We start from the raw sequence: 15,499 nt of genomic DNA, 5'->3' as shown, positions 1-15,499 counted from the left end.
TTGATGAAATGAGTCATCGGTACCAAGTACCATAGCATTTTCAGATCACAAAATATATGAATCTGAAAATGCATTTCATTACATAATGTAACAAGAGGCACTAAAAATATACTGGTTCCAACAAGATGAATCTCAAGCCTGCTGAAATTCGCATTACTATAGGTTTTATATTTTCTTTTTATTTACATAACATATCACTACTCTCACACAAAGTAGAGGGTAAACTTGATTTGCAACATGAAATCATGGTTGTTATGGACAGAATCCACAGCATGTTTTCAATGTCTTGTCTAGAGTGTTCAGCAACAGATGATTTGTTCGTATGTTAATGTCAATATTCAGGTAACATTAATTCCATGAAAAACATAATGTTCAACATAAAATGAAATCGGACTGTTATTCAGTTTATCTACCTGATGAAAAGAGACTTGACAAGGTCATAAGTGACTGATGAAGAGCGGTTGGGCTTTTTAGCTGACATTTCACACACTCCAGAACCACATCAATGTCGGATCTTATTTCTGAAATTTAGAAGACATGAGGTTAGAGAAGTCAGGTTTTTAACATCTATTAAAATCGGAAGATGTCCATGTATGGGATTATACAGGTGTTTGATAGCTTGTTTCAATACTTGTACTTGATAGTGGCATGGATTGAAATTAAGCAAGAAAAGATCAAAATTCTTCCAGTCCTCAGGATACCTTCAATTAGGGAAACAGTGTCATACTAGAGGACATGTGCTAATTGCTAAGCCCATGTGGTCCAGCATTGTCAAGTGATCAGTACATTTATTACAAATAACTGAGAGGAAAGCATTCCTTCTGTGGTGCAGTATTTCTGTCAACACTGAAACCTAACTTAAATGAGGCTTCAGTGTGTGACCTTACCTGCCATGTCTGTACAATTACGTCAAAAAGTCCATCTGTTTGCTGTGGAATTTATCCCTGTGAACATAAAACAGGTGTAAACTATTACCTGCCTCAAAGTGGTTGGTTCTCAGTCAACATGACAGCATGGATATTAATAGTGTGAGAATACATTTATGCATTTTCACATATGAACAACAATTTTCCTAAAGCTGTACTGACCAAAATATTGCATTTACACAAACTTACAGGGATGAATTTGTAAGATGTCTATAGTCAATCAACAAGCAAAATATACAACATGGTTTTAGATGGTTTCATTTTCTAATCATCATCAAAATTGTACAGTGTTTTTTTTCATTAGGTCTTGATAAACAAAAATGTCTTTACCAAATGCACATTCAATGTTCTGTTACTTTTGAGGAAAGATATATATCTCATGCACTGTTTCATTGCACAAATGTGCCATGTGTTGGGGCATAGGTCTGAGATGTTGACAAGAAGGTGGCTCCACATACCAGTAAACATTAATCATGGCCAGAAGTTACAAGATTTTCCAACTGGAAAGTGGCAAAGATTAAAAGTCCCCATACATTGAAAGCCCCTCCACTGACAAGTATTGGCATTGGCAGAATGATTGCAGTGTGTGTCAAAATTTGCTCTGATGTTTTGAAGTGACCAAGTAAATTTTCTGAGGGAGAAGTGATATTCTGTAGCACAGGTCATGTAGGCACTGTTACATATGACTTAAAATTTCAAGAAAGATAATCATTGGGATTCATCCCTTCTTTGATTGGTCTTCCTGGACAAGAGTAGTATCATCTTGCTTCAGAAATGAACATATTTAACAAGAAAATGGTTCCTAAATTAACTCATCAAATATAACCAGAGACTCTTTTCATTTTCAGAAGAATTTGTGGCAATCTAGACTTGCCACATATTAAAAACTTGCTGGTATTGGGTATATTTGTTTTTTTAGGATCTGCATGACGGATTGCATCTTGCACTCAAGTTGACGTCACAAATTATTTGTTTTGCTAGCAATTAAAAGATCATAACTGTAAACACAATACTACTTGAATACCTGTCTTGTAATTAAAATTGAAGATTCAGATTCCAGTGTTCCGAAGCATTATATGCAACCAAAAGCAGTAGATTACATCCAAACTATCTTTGCTCTGCTCACCTAAAGTCATTAGCAATAAAACCATGGCCAAAACCAGTATATTCAGAAAGGAAAGTTATTTATCTACTTTGCTGTGCTGAGCACTATTGTTTTACTGTAATGTCATGACTGGAAAATAATTCACACAAAATTAAAAACACACAGCACCATCAAAATCCTAGCCTATTAAATACCATGGAAGAAGCCCCCTAAAAGTTACATTCTGTGCCCAAAATATTTGCATCTACTCGTAATAATGTTTCCCTTGAAATCATTTCTGGAAGATTTTAATGTTAAGTTAAAAAAATAAAGCTTACTAGACCAATCCAAACGTCACAAAACTCTTGCGCTTCCGACTTGTACATGGCTCAAAAGGGATAATCTCAAGCCTCCGTGATCTCTTCACTACCATAGCACTTTCAAAATCCTTTTTCATTATGTTGATACTGACTGAAAAAAGAAAAGAAAAGAAGCTGCATACAAACAATAACTGTTTTGCATTGCAATAGTCCCTGTTCTGAGTGGCTTGCCAGGGGGTGGGGAAATACACGGGGTGCTGTCCATTTTGTCATTGTAAAAGCAAACTTAAAAGGATAATGTCTGTTGACAATATACTGACGCCTACTAATAGTACTATACACAATGCCATTGTTTTTCCATTAGACGTTTGTTGAAAACCAAACGTTGAATACATTTTTAAAACCGGGAAGGGCCGGTCCAAATGAAGGATATTTTTCAGAATCATAATGTTGTAATACTTTTCGCAAAACTTAAGAACTTATTCTCTTGTGCTATCTCATACAAATCAATAAATCAAACATATTCATCAAATGGTTGCAGACCAAAACGCTTCTTGCAACAATAATAACACTACTGTTAAGTTCACTTGAAATTAAAGCATACTTGTGTAGATCTGAAAAGCCGTCTCCTGTCTTTTTCCTTACTTGTTTGTCCTTGAAGGTAATTACACTATAGGAAAAACCTGGGCAGCATAAGCCGGTTAACAATGTAGTTAATGTTCATTAGTCGGTTTGTCATCTGGCATCGTGTGAACAAAATTGGCACCACTTGAACTTTACCCTCAGTGCTCGTCAGACGACTTCCGGTTTCACAGTTCGGCAAATAGGCAAAACAATCGGAACATCCAAACATGTGTCTGTATATCCCTGAACGTCGAAGTTGAAAAGGCGTGTAATATTAATATACATGTATGTTGAATTGTATTACAAAATGAACCACGAACAAGCATTGTTATTTTTATAAAAGCTGTATCCACCCGTGTTGTATCTTTGCAGTGTATCAAAGAGTCTGTCATCCAGTCGGAACTCAATTTTCACTACTCGTTATAAAACGTATCTTTCTCTCAAATGGCGTGAAGCCCATTTCCGGTGTTCCTTGCCGTGATGTTGCTGGAATATTGCTAAAAGCGACGTAAAACCATATTCACTCACTCAAGTGGGCTCTCTGTAATATATCCTTGCCAAGAGACAAAACATAAAATTAATGTTTCTGATGCTGCGACAACAGAATGGAAACAGATGCTGCAAAACTAGGACATACCTTTTAGCGAATGAAATATTTACTGCAGAGTATATATCTCCTGGTCGGTTTTGTGTAGTTGGTCCATAAAGTGACTAAAATATACTTGTATTATTCACTACCGGTGCCATCAAGGCTGCACACAGTAAAGGCATAGACAAGTGCACCTACTGTGGCAGACTCAGAACTATTTATTTTCTTTTTAATTGGAGTATATCCACGATCATAGGCTAGTAGTTCACAATTAAGATCAATCACTATAGACTGTCAGAGCCTCCGACAACTGGTTCGTCAATCAAGTATATCAGTTTGTTCTTCCACTGATGATATTTCCCGGTAATTCGTGGAATGAATCTTGGGTTGTATGTCGGGTTGTATTAGGAAACGTTTCTGTTGATAGCAATTAACATGTTTTTGTCTGAAATGATTATGTTATGCATGTGTATTGTGTATGTATGCATGTATATGCCCTTGTATTATTGAAATTATGATCTACCCTTTAAGACAGGAGAGGTAAGGTGAAACGGGATTAATCAACTTCTATAACCAACATGTGTATACGTTTGCTTGAAGCCTGAGTCCACAGTTTAACCATGCCGCAATGACTTTACCGTGAATACCCGACTGAGACACACAGGCCCACAGGCCCTCGTGTCTTTGCGAGGATTAAAGATTTAAAAATATATTTTTTAAAAACTGAGATGACCCCCGACTCGAAATGCTTCACAGTACAATAAATCATGATCATGTCATGATGCATTGTACTGCGAAATTAGTGTGAAGTATTTTTAGGCGGGGGTCATCTAAAAAAATATTCTTTAATATAAAATATTCTTTCTTTATTCGCAAAGACACGAGGGCCTGTGCTGAGACACACTAAATTAAACTGACTTCGACTCTTTGTTTCATGCCCTAATGTCGAGAGTTGAGCAGAGTAACAAGTGTCATCTTTTGGGGTTATATTGTATGACACGGACGGGTTCGAACCACTTATTTTCCGTATGCAGACAGACGTGTCATCCAATAGACCAAAGAGGCGGTCCTTCCTCAACCGTTATACGGTCGTGGTACAGATGTTTATGTAAGGCTAATGTAGTCAGATCTCCACCAAGCATGAACGCAGAGTTCAGGGCGAATAAAGTATAATATTTTTTTTGCAAGGGAAATGTTAAGTCATTTACATTTATTGTAACTCTCTTTCCTCATATAGATAAAATTATGATTATCAAAGAAAAGAAAAACTACCAAGGAGAAAGGTAGTAATTTGAGAAATAGTGACAATCGTTACTGAGATCAACGCGAGAAGCATTACAATGTGTGCGTGCCTGAAACAGACTGACTTATAGTGGAGATTTTATTAGCGCTTCATGTGAAACCAACATACGCACTCAGACAATTCTTGAATATTTCTTTTATAATTCTACATTGTAGCTTCAAAAGATCTTTAGAATTGGTCACCAGCCACCAATGATTGTCGTAAGTGGCAACTAACGAGGTCGGGAAGTCGAGATCGCTGACTTGGTCGTGATGTCGTCGTATCCAGATGTCGAAGACCAATGCCCATTATGCTGATCACTGGGTTATTCATAGGCGTTTATTAAATGACCACTGAAACTCTCGTGAAATCGGGTGAAAATTAACTGTACACCCCACTTTCTCAAAAAGCTGTATCCGCTCCTGTTATTTACAGACCGCCGCCATAGCCGGTATAGTGCTGAGTGCGGCGTTTGACAACAAACAAGGTAATTATTTTAAAAAAATACCACTCGACTGTGGACAATTCTCGTGTAACAGAAAATAATAACTCATACAGCTAAATATTGTTCTGTGGATGCTCTTAAACATGTCATGTATGTAAATTAGAACCTGTTGGGTATCGCCTTTCAGATGAAAACATTGATTGAAACTTGTTTTGTCTCCCACAAAAATCGCAGAATAAAAGACAAAATGTTTGAGAATAAAGCACTAACGCCCTGTCGAAAGGTAATCTTTCTACTTAGTTAATCTTTAAATATGCCAGGTTAAAATCTTGTATAACTGACACGTTTCGTTGACTGTGTGCAACTCCAGTTTAAATTGGTAGCCGTGTGTTCATTACAATAAGTGGTAGGATGATACTACTGACGTCATTGGCCTTGTTCGGCTGCTCATGCATGTGCAGTACGTGCTATACTGATCCGACATTGTCGGCGTGTTGTGTCATCGCAGTTGACATTCCACCAACAGGTGGACTGAGGTAGGAAATCGTTGATCAAACGTAACAAGAATGCCAATCAAACATTTAAGACTGCAATGGTTTGGATTGTTTTATTACATGACAGAAACACATGAAAATAATTTACAATAACACCCACAATATACAGACAAGAAACACCCAGAGATCTGTTTCTTCATACAAGGACAATGGATTTCCGATCAAAATATAATTCGCGCACCTGTTTTACTTATTTGCGGAAATGTCTTATGCCAACAGCGTTGGTAATCGAAATAAAGTAAATGATTGTATTTTCATAATTTGAGGGGAAAAAAATGTGAAAGAAACATATCTCTTGAAGTAACATTTAATTTCTAGAAAAATACTTCTTGTTTGAAGGTGCTGATGAAAATTAAGTAAGTGAATTATCTTGGAAAACTCGGAGGGTCAGTAGAGATTTCATATAATCATAATTCTGTTCACCAATTAAGATTTGGCAGCAGGAGGTGAAACAGGTAAAACCCATCTTATTAGATTCACATGAGTTCAGCAGTGACATGTTTCATCACACACAGCTAACTCCCTTCTCCAATTGAATCATGGCTCCATCTTGAACCCTGTCTGAAGCAATGATCAGACAAATCAGCCCACATTCGCTAAGGATGATATCAAACAAAATAAATTATGTCTTTGGGAATGTCAGTTCCATGTTTCTGGTGTCATTCAGACCAAGGTCAGCAGTACATTTCATTCAAGTTCATAGGTGGATTGAGGATCAGACACATGAGGAGTGCTGGTTACACTCAAGTGATGAAGTCTGAGAAAACATGGCACACACACTATCCCCTCTTGATGTGTCAGTGAGGTTGCAGCGACACCAAGACTCCTGGTTGTCATGGTTATACAAAATGATCATTTTCTTTTGAAAATAGATGTTGAAACAAGGGGCTTCTGATGGCGCTTCCAACATTCCTATTTCAGCCAATCAGTAACATTAGGTTGATCAAGTTGTCTTCTTTCTTTTACATGTATTTTTTTTTCAAATGATAATTTGTAAAGGTGCTTTCAAATGGCACTTACGTTGCCACATAATCGTTGAATGCTCAGATTCTGTTCAGAGAATACAACAAATCTAAACTGATGGCACAAGACGTTTACAGGGATGAGGGTTAAAACTAAGGTGTATTTCGAGATTAAAATGTTCAGATTCATGGGCACCAGTTGAGCCAAGAAACTGAATACCAAGTTTTTTAAGGGGAGACCTTGAGGAGACTTTGAAGGTGACTGTCACTGAATCCATTGTCAACATGGAATCCAATTAAAAAAACTTCACTGACTCATTTTCTAGTCTGTAGATTCGGTGAATTCTCATATTCTGGTCTTTTGATGCAAGGAAGCACATCCAAGTCACTGTATGAACTTAATTACATTTAAGTTTCTGGTTGAACTTAATCACGTTTAGGTCAGTGAATCACACACAAGACACTGAACCACGCCCGTATCTTCAAAGCAGCACAATCATAATGTGGGACTTTTTACGTTAAAAGAAACAAAATATACATCAGGAACAGTCAGAAAGATCTGTGTTTGTCACCTTCGGTGAGAATCCTTACAGAACTTGATCCACTGAATAACTTCACTTAATCGTTTTGAAAACATTGTCTTAAATAAGTTATAGGTAGCGTCTTTCTGCACAGCATCAATGAGAGGTTCGTATGTCCTGGCATAGTGCTCGAGCACCTCATGGGGGCTGATGCTGCCATGGAGCTTGTACAGAGCATCCACCAGTGACTTCTGGAAGATACACATTGTCTGTAGCATTTCTTTGTGGAAGTGAAGGAAGTGTTCGCCGTTACTGCCGCTGTGGTACAGGAGGTCGTACGCATCAAGGAGCCCACTCTCATTATCTATCAACCAGAGTTTTCCTGTTGTTGTGGATTTACGAAGGTTACGAATGTTGTCTTGAATTATCTTTGGTGATTTCTCCTTCTCTGCTGCATCTTGCATACTGGCCACTCTGAAACACAGAAGGAGACAATTATATGACATGCACTTGTGAGGAGAGGTGCACGTATCATCTGTTTTTCAGAATCAAATATTGTGTTTTTCTGTTATAATTTCTTTCAGAGTGAAATAGAAAAAATTAAGTTTGCCTCAGGTTTTACCCCCACAGAAATAAGAAATGCCAGAATCATATTGTTCAGTTCCTCCTGTCACAGAAATATTTACGTCTTAATGCATGGACTGAAACAATATTCCTTCAGTTTAATACTGAAGCCTCAAACCACTCCTCTCTCTGAATATTAAATGGTTGATCCTAGACTTGTATCATTTAACAATATGTAGCGGCAAAAATAATGCTGGGTCCTGTTTGAGGGTTTGAACCACAGACCTGAGGTTAAATGCCTTGACCACTTGACCAATGAGGTTTAACCCTTCAGCTACCAAAGTTAGGAAATTATTTGTGGGATGCTTCACATAGGTACATGGTGACATAGTTCAACACTGAAGACTGAGAGACTCAAGACCTTGGATGATCAACAAGCATTAAACATGGCCCTCCTAATAAAAAAATCGACCTAACATGTTCCTTCCAGTTGTCGGTATAAAAAAGTAGGGACCTGTCATGTGCTATCCAATTGTTCAGTTTATCACTAGGGGCAAGACCATATAGGTGAATCAGCCTCCTAATAGACCGTGTCATTATCCTTCCAGTTGTCGGTAAAATGAAGTATATTACTGGCCATATCCAAAGTAGCCATTCCTACAGATGATAATACTGGCCCTCCAAAGTGGATGTTATTATGCCACAATGGATGTTATTAAACCCAGTCAGCAGCAAATTGGATGCAGTCTGAGATGGGAGACTACAGCAGTAGCTGCACCTGTTGTAACACCTTTCAAGACATCATATATTGTCCAGACTTATGGGGGCGGTGGGGTAATCTAATGGTTAAAGCATCCACTCGTCACGATGAAGACACGGGTTCAATTCCCAACATGGGTACATTGTGTGAAGCCCTGCCGTGATATTACTGGAATATTGGTAAAAGCAGCGTTAAACCAAACTCACTCACTCACTCCAGACTGTTATAACTCTCTAACACTCTATACAGTAAAACAAACTGTTAGTTCATACTCTCTATATATTTCTTTTCTCACTTGAAATTAACACAACTAAATGCAGAGATAAACCCAAACTCACTCACTCACCCAAAGTGTCATCAATACAATGGGGTTTAACCCCAAACACCACAGACTAAATTCCTTTTTTCATCTTCACCAGGGGCAGTGGGTTAGCCTAGTGGTCAAAGCATTCGCTCGTCACGCCAAAGACCCGGGTTTGATTCCCCACATGAGTACAATTTGTGAAGCCCATTTCTGGTGTCCCTGCCGTGATATTGCTGGATTATTGCTAAATGTGACATAAAACTAAACTCACTCATCTTCACCAATATATATTAAGCAAACATGTTGCTACTCAGGCAACTGGAGTGAGATAACCCATGTATTTTTACCAACCAAACTAAGAAGATAATGAATCTTTTGACATTGGGCCAAAGTGCAAGTTTCACGTAAGACATCATTAATTTTCGTGCTTGACCCTTCTCCCACTGAGGAGCTTTAGACCCTCCAAGCACCTTATACATGGCGATAATACATAACTCTTTTCTTCTATTTCAGGCGTGCAAGTTGTACATACATCAACTTGTGGTTGTGGACAACTCCTGTCACATGAATGTATTGACATTCTAGATCTATACAGCCAAGGTGGAGGAACAACGTTATTGGCAGATGTACGCTGCTTGCTCGCAGGTTGCTAATTGTAAGATGATGAAGGAGCCGGACGTCCCTGAGGAGGTAGATGGAGCTCGCTAAATGCAGACACTTTGGAAGCGGGTTTGCAGTACCGATATTAGACTCATGGAGGAAACGTCTGACTGCAGGTAGGCGATAATACTTGTCATTCTGCTGCATGCTCATTTTACTTGTGGTATTGAATGGAGTTTGGTCTTTTCAGAAAAGTATCGTCTGATGGCGTGACGGTTTTAACTTTCAAATTTCACTGCATTGATAAGTTTCATTGATGTTTGATATTCACATACATTGGTTGATGTTATCACATTTCATACTGACACAGAAAGCCCTGTGATTATTTTTCATTTGATATTCACGTAATTAAGCTTGTGATTACTTCTCATTTGATATTCATTTCATAATGAAGCTTGTGATTACTTCTCATTTGATATTCACGTAATGAAGCTTGTGATTATTTCTCATTTGATATTCACGTAATGAAGCTTGTGATTATTTCTCATTTGATATTCATGTAATGAAGCTTGTGATTACTTCACATTCGATATTCACATATACAGAAGCCTGTGATTACTTCACATTTGATATTCAAATAGAGACCCCTGTGATTACTTCACATTTGATATTCACATACAGTAGCCTGTGATTACTTTACATTTGATCCTCGCATAGAGAAGCCTGTGATTACTTTACAAATGATATTCATGTACAGCTGATCATGTATAGCACCTCTTTGGATGCTGTTGTTTCCCAATTACTTGGGGGCGGTGGGGTATCCAAGTGGTTAAAGCGGTCGCTCATCATGCCGAAGACCCGGGTTCAATTCCCCACATGGGTACAATGTGTGAAGCCCATTTCTGGTGTTCCCTGCTGTGATATTGCTGGAATATTGCAAGAAGCGGCGTAAAACTGAAATCACTCACTCACTCCCAATTACTTGACAGAAAGCTTGATGCGAAGCTGTGCAAAAGAGAAATACTTTGACACATGACCCAAAGGGTCATCATTATCCTGTAACTGAAGTGATATTTTAAACCGAAACACCTCAAACCAACTCAGTTGTACAATATTCAGGTAGACATCATTTATAGCCAATAGGATGTTAAACTGGGACATTATAATTATTCGGGGAACCGTGTCGCCTTGGGCTTGGGACATACCTATCATAGTTGCCTGTGAGGTAGTCGAAGATGACCATGGCGCCCCACTGGACAATGTCCGACAGTGCTACAGCGCTCAGCTTCTTCTCTGCAATGATGTCTGAGTTGACGATGCCCCCAGTGCGATACGCTTCCAGGATTGTTGGCGGCATCTGCACATGAGCTCTGCCAGACACAGGAGGAGGACATATTGCAGTATGTGCGACAACACTTATTAATGGTTCATTATTTAGTCAGAAAGGTGTTTCTTATCATAACAAATGGAAACATTCTAAGGATGGGAGGTTATTTGACCATATGTTAATGTTTTGAAAAGGTTGAGCTTTTGCTTACTTCATTATGATAGGAAATAATACAAGAAAAGAAAGCAGGTTATTTGACGGTGAATAATACGTTTAAAATGTTAGTCCAATATATTATTATTAAGGTTCTGAGGTTTTCTTCACTGAACTTAGGTGCTGACCTGTGTTTCCACTGGGTGTTTGTTTACAATTTTGTAAACGTGCACTCTTTGTTACATGAATCTGTTTCAAGTTTCACCCGCAGATAAATGTCTTGTGATTAATATGAGCTGTAAAACCTTTAACAGTCATACAATACATTCCATTACTGAGAAAATACATGAAATAAGAGTAAGGTTGAAGCCTCCAGGGCAGTGGGCTCACCTGCGTGAGTTCATGTTGTCTATCCACTGAATGAGGGCCACATACTGGTTGTTGCCCCACCCTAGAACTGCTGTGTCCTGACCCCGCCAGTGGATTGATGAAGCATTGATCTGGGACAGTAACACTGCTGGAACGTTGTCCATGCCCAGCAACATCGACAGGTAAAAGGACAGGACCTCACCTGCAGAAGGGAAGCAGGTTCGTTAATATGTAAGGTGTAATGAACTTGATTTGTACATAATGTACAATTTCTCATGGTTTCCCAGAGGAAATATTTACCGTTTGATGCGATTTATGATAAGCAAGTCCTACACGGTTTGACATGAAAAATGGTGACTCACAGTAAATGTTTTTGGGAGTCATTTTCTAAATTTGTGAGCCATGAAAATTTGTTGTCAATGGAATAATTTCATTATTATGAAAGTTTAAAATGCTTATTATATTCAGTGGAGTTATTTGAATTCAAGGTACAATTATTTGAAGAAATATTGCACCAACCATAACTTGTATGAAAATATATTTGAAGTATTTTATGAAATTGTTGACTCAATGTGCAGGAATTGCATGTCATGTAAAACCATGTGATATTACACACAGGGGCATAGGTATGAACTTGTTTTCAGTAATTTTCACGGAGTGTAATAATAATGTAATTGAGGGTTATTTATTCATCTAGCACATCTTCCGCAAACACAACTGCCATGCATTACGAAGTGTTAGTATTAACTTAACACAACTGCCATGTGTTATGAAGTAACAGTACTCACCTAACACAACTGCCATGTGTTATAAAGTAGCAGTATTAGCACTCACCTGACACAACTGCCATGTGTTATGAAGTAGCAGTATTAGCACTCACCTGACACAACTGCCATGTGTTATGAAGTTACGACGTGTCAGTACTCACCTGACACAACTGCCATGTGTTATGAAGTTACGACGTGTCAGTACTCACCTAACACAACTGCCATGTGTTATGAAGTAGCATTATTAGCACTCACCTGACACAACTGCCATGTGTTATGAAGTTACGATGTGTCAGCACTCACCTAACACAAGTGCCATGTTACGATGTGTCAGTACTCACCTAACACAAGTGTGTCGTGGGGGTGTCGGTATCGGGCACACATGGCTGTCCCGTCCTCCATGACAACATATCCATTCTTGGGACGTCCACAGCGATCCCAGGACGGTTGCTGGAGGCTCTTGATGTGCGTGACTCGCATCCTCCTTACCCAGCCAATCCGGCTGTAGTTGGACATACCTGGAACATAGATGTCACATGACACAACATGGTATAAAAACATATAGTTTCGGCTGAAGGGGCAGTGGGGTAGTGTGTCTGTGATGGAGAAATGCAGTACAATAGTCCAGTGTAACATAGATATCCCACTCACTCACGGTATACTGGCTGTGAGCCGACCATTCCTTGTTTTATCCCCTTAATACCAAGCACAGGGAAACAAGTACAGTAAATGTCTTAGTACAAAAAGGCAGAGGTTCAAACCACAGACCTTTCATTGAATCACTGGGCAGATGCTTTATCCGCTGGGCCACTCAGGCAGTCAGTTTAGTGCTTTCAGTGGATGGAACGTACAGTTTACTTTTCAGATTAACATGGATATTTTCATTTAACCTGTGCACCCAATTAAAAAATCATGTCTTTAGAAATATGAAAAAATGCTTGCTGACTAAGTCCCCCAAAAATATGTAATTATCATTAATGATTACAATGTGTTTTATTATTGTTTTATAGTTAATTATAATAAAAATGAGGTTATATGTATTGGATTATCAGAAGGACAAGTCTTTGTGTACTGTATTCTGAAATTCAGATGACCATGTTAAGGATCAAGGGAGACCACTCTTCCAGGACTAGCGGCATGTAAAATGTCTTGTCTGTTCTCTGACAGAGTGTCTTTACAATTTGTTTATTGATTTGAACATAACTATACAGTTAGTGATTTGTAATATATACAATAGATGAGCATCATATATGTCTCTGACATCATGCTTCTGGTGTATTTTAAACATAATATTTAATATTTCTGAGCTCAAACCTTGAGTCAATATACCATGAGAATGTCAGAATTGTTACGTCAACTAAGTCATCAATTTTCTATCATTTCCTAATTGATAAAGGTTTGCTATTTAAGATATATTGAAGTCTTTGGTTCTCGTTATATTTAATTTAGAATATTGGCATTCAAACATGAAATGATACTCATTTTCCATCTTGCTCATCGAGCATAATTTACATATTTCATCGTCTATCTATGAGCACTCAAACATAATGAAGATAGTGATTCTAGTTTTAACCTTTTTGATTAAAAGTGACAGTTTGCTGTGTATCTAGGAGGAAACATTTTCCCCCCTCTTTTTAAATAATTACTTCCTACACAATAACCAGCTGCTTCCTGATTTGTCCTTGTCAGGTGCAGTCTTACCAGCTTCCACCCACCATGGTAATCATTTGATATCAATTTGTACTCAAAGGACACACAGCTGCCTGATTTGACCCTACATTATATATAATCTGTTGTCCACCGCTAGCATCACAGCCCTGCCAACCCCGGCCCTGTATTGGGAGCAGGTGCCCCCTGACTTGTCCTCTACTCAGTGTGTGTATGTAATGGTATCTGATGGCTCAGCTCGGTAATGAAGACAAATGGGAAGTGATCATAGCCTTAGATAGGAGGACACTTCTCATCCTGTGAAGGGCTATGGAGGTGCTGAGTGTTTGTCATTTACTCCTGCGTAACCAAATGGGGATGTATTGAAACACTGATCCGTGTTGTCACATACAGATGGCGGCATGAGGACTATGTTTAAACAGATAAGAAGATTGTAGTTCCTTATGATTATGTCTGTGTACCAACATACACCTGGGGTTAACGTTGTTGTAATGGCTAAAATTCAAATACTGCCAAAGTAGTTTAATTTTTTTTTAAATTTTCTTTATTTTATTGTTTGTTTTAAGAAGTACCTGTTTCATAAAACAAGCTTCTGGTCAGGTAGTAGAAGGCCCATTACTACACCTGCACAAGTCTCTAATGTAAAAAATAATAGTTTAAATAATAATTTCTAATAAATAATAAATAGCAGACTGGACTGCTTATCTAGACCTGCCTCTTCGAAGGATAGAATTACTATACATCCATGGGCTCAGCATTCCCTACAGCCTTGGAGAAAGGCTAACCCATGACATGAAAGGAAATTTTCAACTTATCAGTACATCTCAGATGTTTTAAAGAAAATACCTTCCTTACTACTCACTCATCTAATGTAGGAATAAATAGCATGAATCAGTGCAGGAAAGTACATAGTTTCAAAGCCGTGATATTTCTGGAATATTGCTAAAAGCGGCGTAAAACTCGCTCACTCACTCAAGAACTTTATGATACTACATTCTGATTACCTGTCATGAAAGTGGTATCTTTTTCACTCTATCGTGAAAAAAACCTTAAAAACTTTTTTTTTTTGTAACAGTGAAATTAGAGTTTGATATTTTGAAATATGCATGTATAAATATAAAATTTTATGATAAGTACAAGTAAACTGAATACTTAATCTGTTTTTGTTCTCTTTTATTTAGACAAGTACTGCACAGAATGTCATTTAATCTTGTGAGTGAGTGAACTTAGTTTTATGTTGATTTTAGCAATATTCCAGCAATATCACGGCAGGGACACCAGAAATGGGCTTCACATATTGTACCCATGTGGGGACTCGAACTCGGGTCTTCGGTGTGACGAGCGAACGCTTTAACCACTGGGTTACCCTACCATCTCATATAAACATGTACAGACATTCCCTACAGCCTTGGATCAAGGCTAACCCATGACATGAAAGGAATTTTTCAACTTATCAGTACATCTCAGATGCTTTGCTTTGTTACATCAGCTCCAGTTAAATGACTAACGGTTTCGTTTTGACTGTTATAGGAGTACAGATCATTTTGGACAAAATAAACGATGTACAGAAAAGACTGTAATGAGAATTCTGTGGGGATTTTATTTATATAAACCAGCAGAGTCTTATTCCGTACATTGAAGCACTGTTGTGTCAGAGTTGACGGGACAGACATCAATACT

At 38.2% G+C, this 15,499-nt stretch overlaps 1 protein-coding gene and 1 long non-coding RNA gene across 2 annotated transcripts in view; one reads left to right on the top strand and one right to left on the bottom strand.

The window, feature by feature from the left end:
- Positions 1-419: 419 nt before the first annotated feature.
- Positions 420-3,106, bottom strand: LOC124280281. The gene is made up of 4 exons (XR_006899636.1): positions 2,976-3,106; positions 2,349-2,481; positions 888-944; positions 420-521 (listed from the first exon to the last, which is right to left on the bottom strand). It is a non-coding gene; the product is annotated as an uncharacterized LOC124280281 (long non-coding RNA).
- A 2,594-nt stretch (positions 3,107-5,700) lies between these two features.
- LOC124280289 (tumor protein p53-inducible protein 11-like) overlaps positions 5,701-15,499 on the top strand; it is a 468,499-nt gene continuing 458,700 nt past the window's right edge. Inside the window, exons 1-2 of the mRNA XM_046716186.1 lie at positions 5,701-5,806; positions 9,449-9,711. Of these exons, the coding sequence (XP_046572142.1) occupies positions 9,644-9,711 (68 nt within the window). The 5' untranslated portion in view covers positions 5,701-5,806; positions 9,449-9,643. The remainder of the gene's footprint in view (positions 5,807-9,448; positions 9,712-15,499) is intronic.

Source organism: Haliotis rubra, unplaced genomic scaffold (assembly GCF_003918875.1).
Source record: "Haliotis rubra isolate DU_JTF1 unplaced genomic scaffold, ASM391887v1 Scf264, whole genome shotgun sequence".
Taxonomy (NCBI): domain Eukaryota; kingdom Metazoa; phylum Mollusca; class Gastropoda; order Lepetellida; family Haliotidae; genus Haliotis; species Haliotis rubra.
The sequence above is the reverse complement of the archived record's forward strand: the minus strand, read 5'-3'. Positions and strand labels throughout refer to the sequence as shown.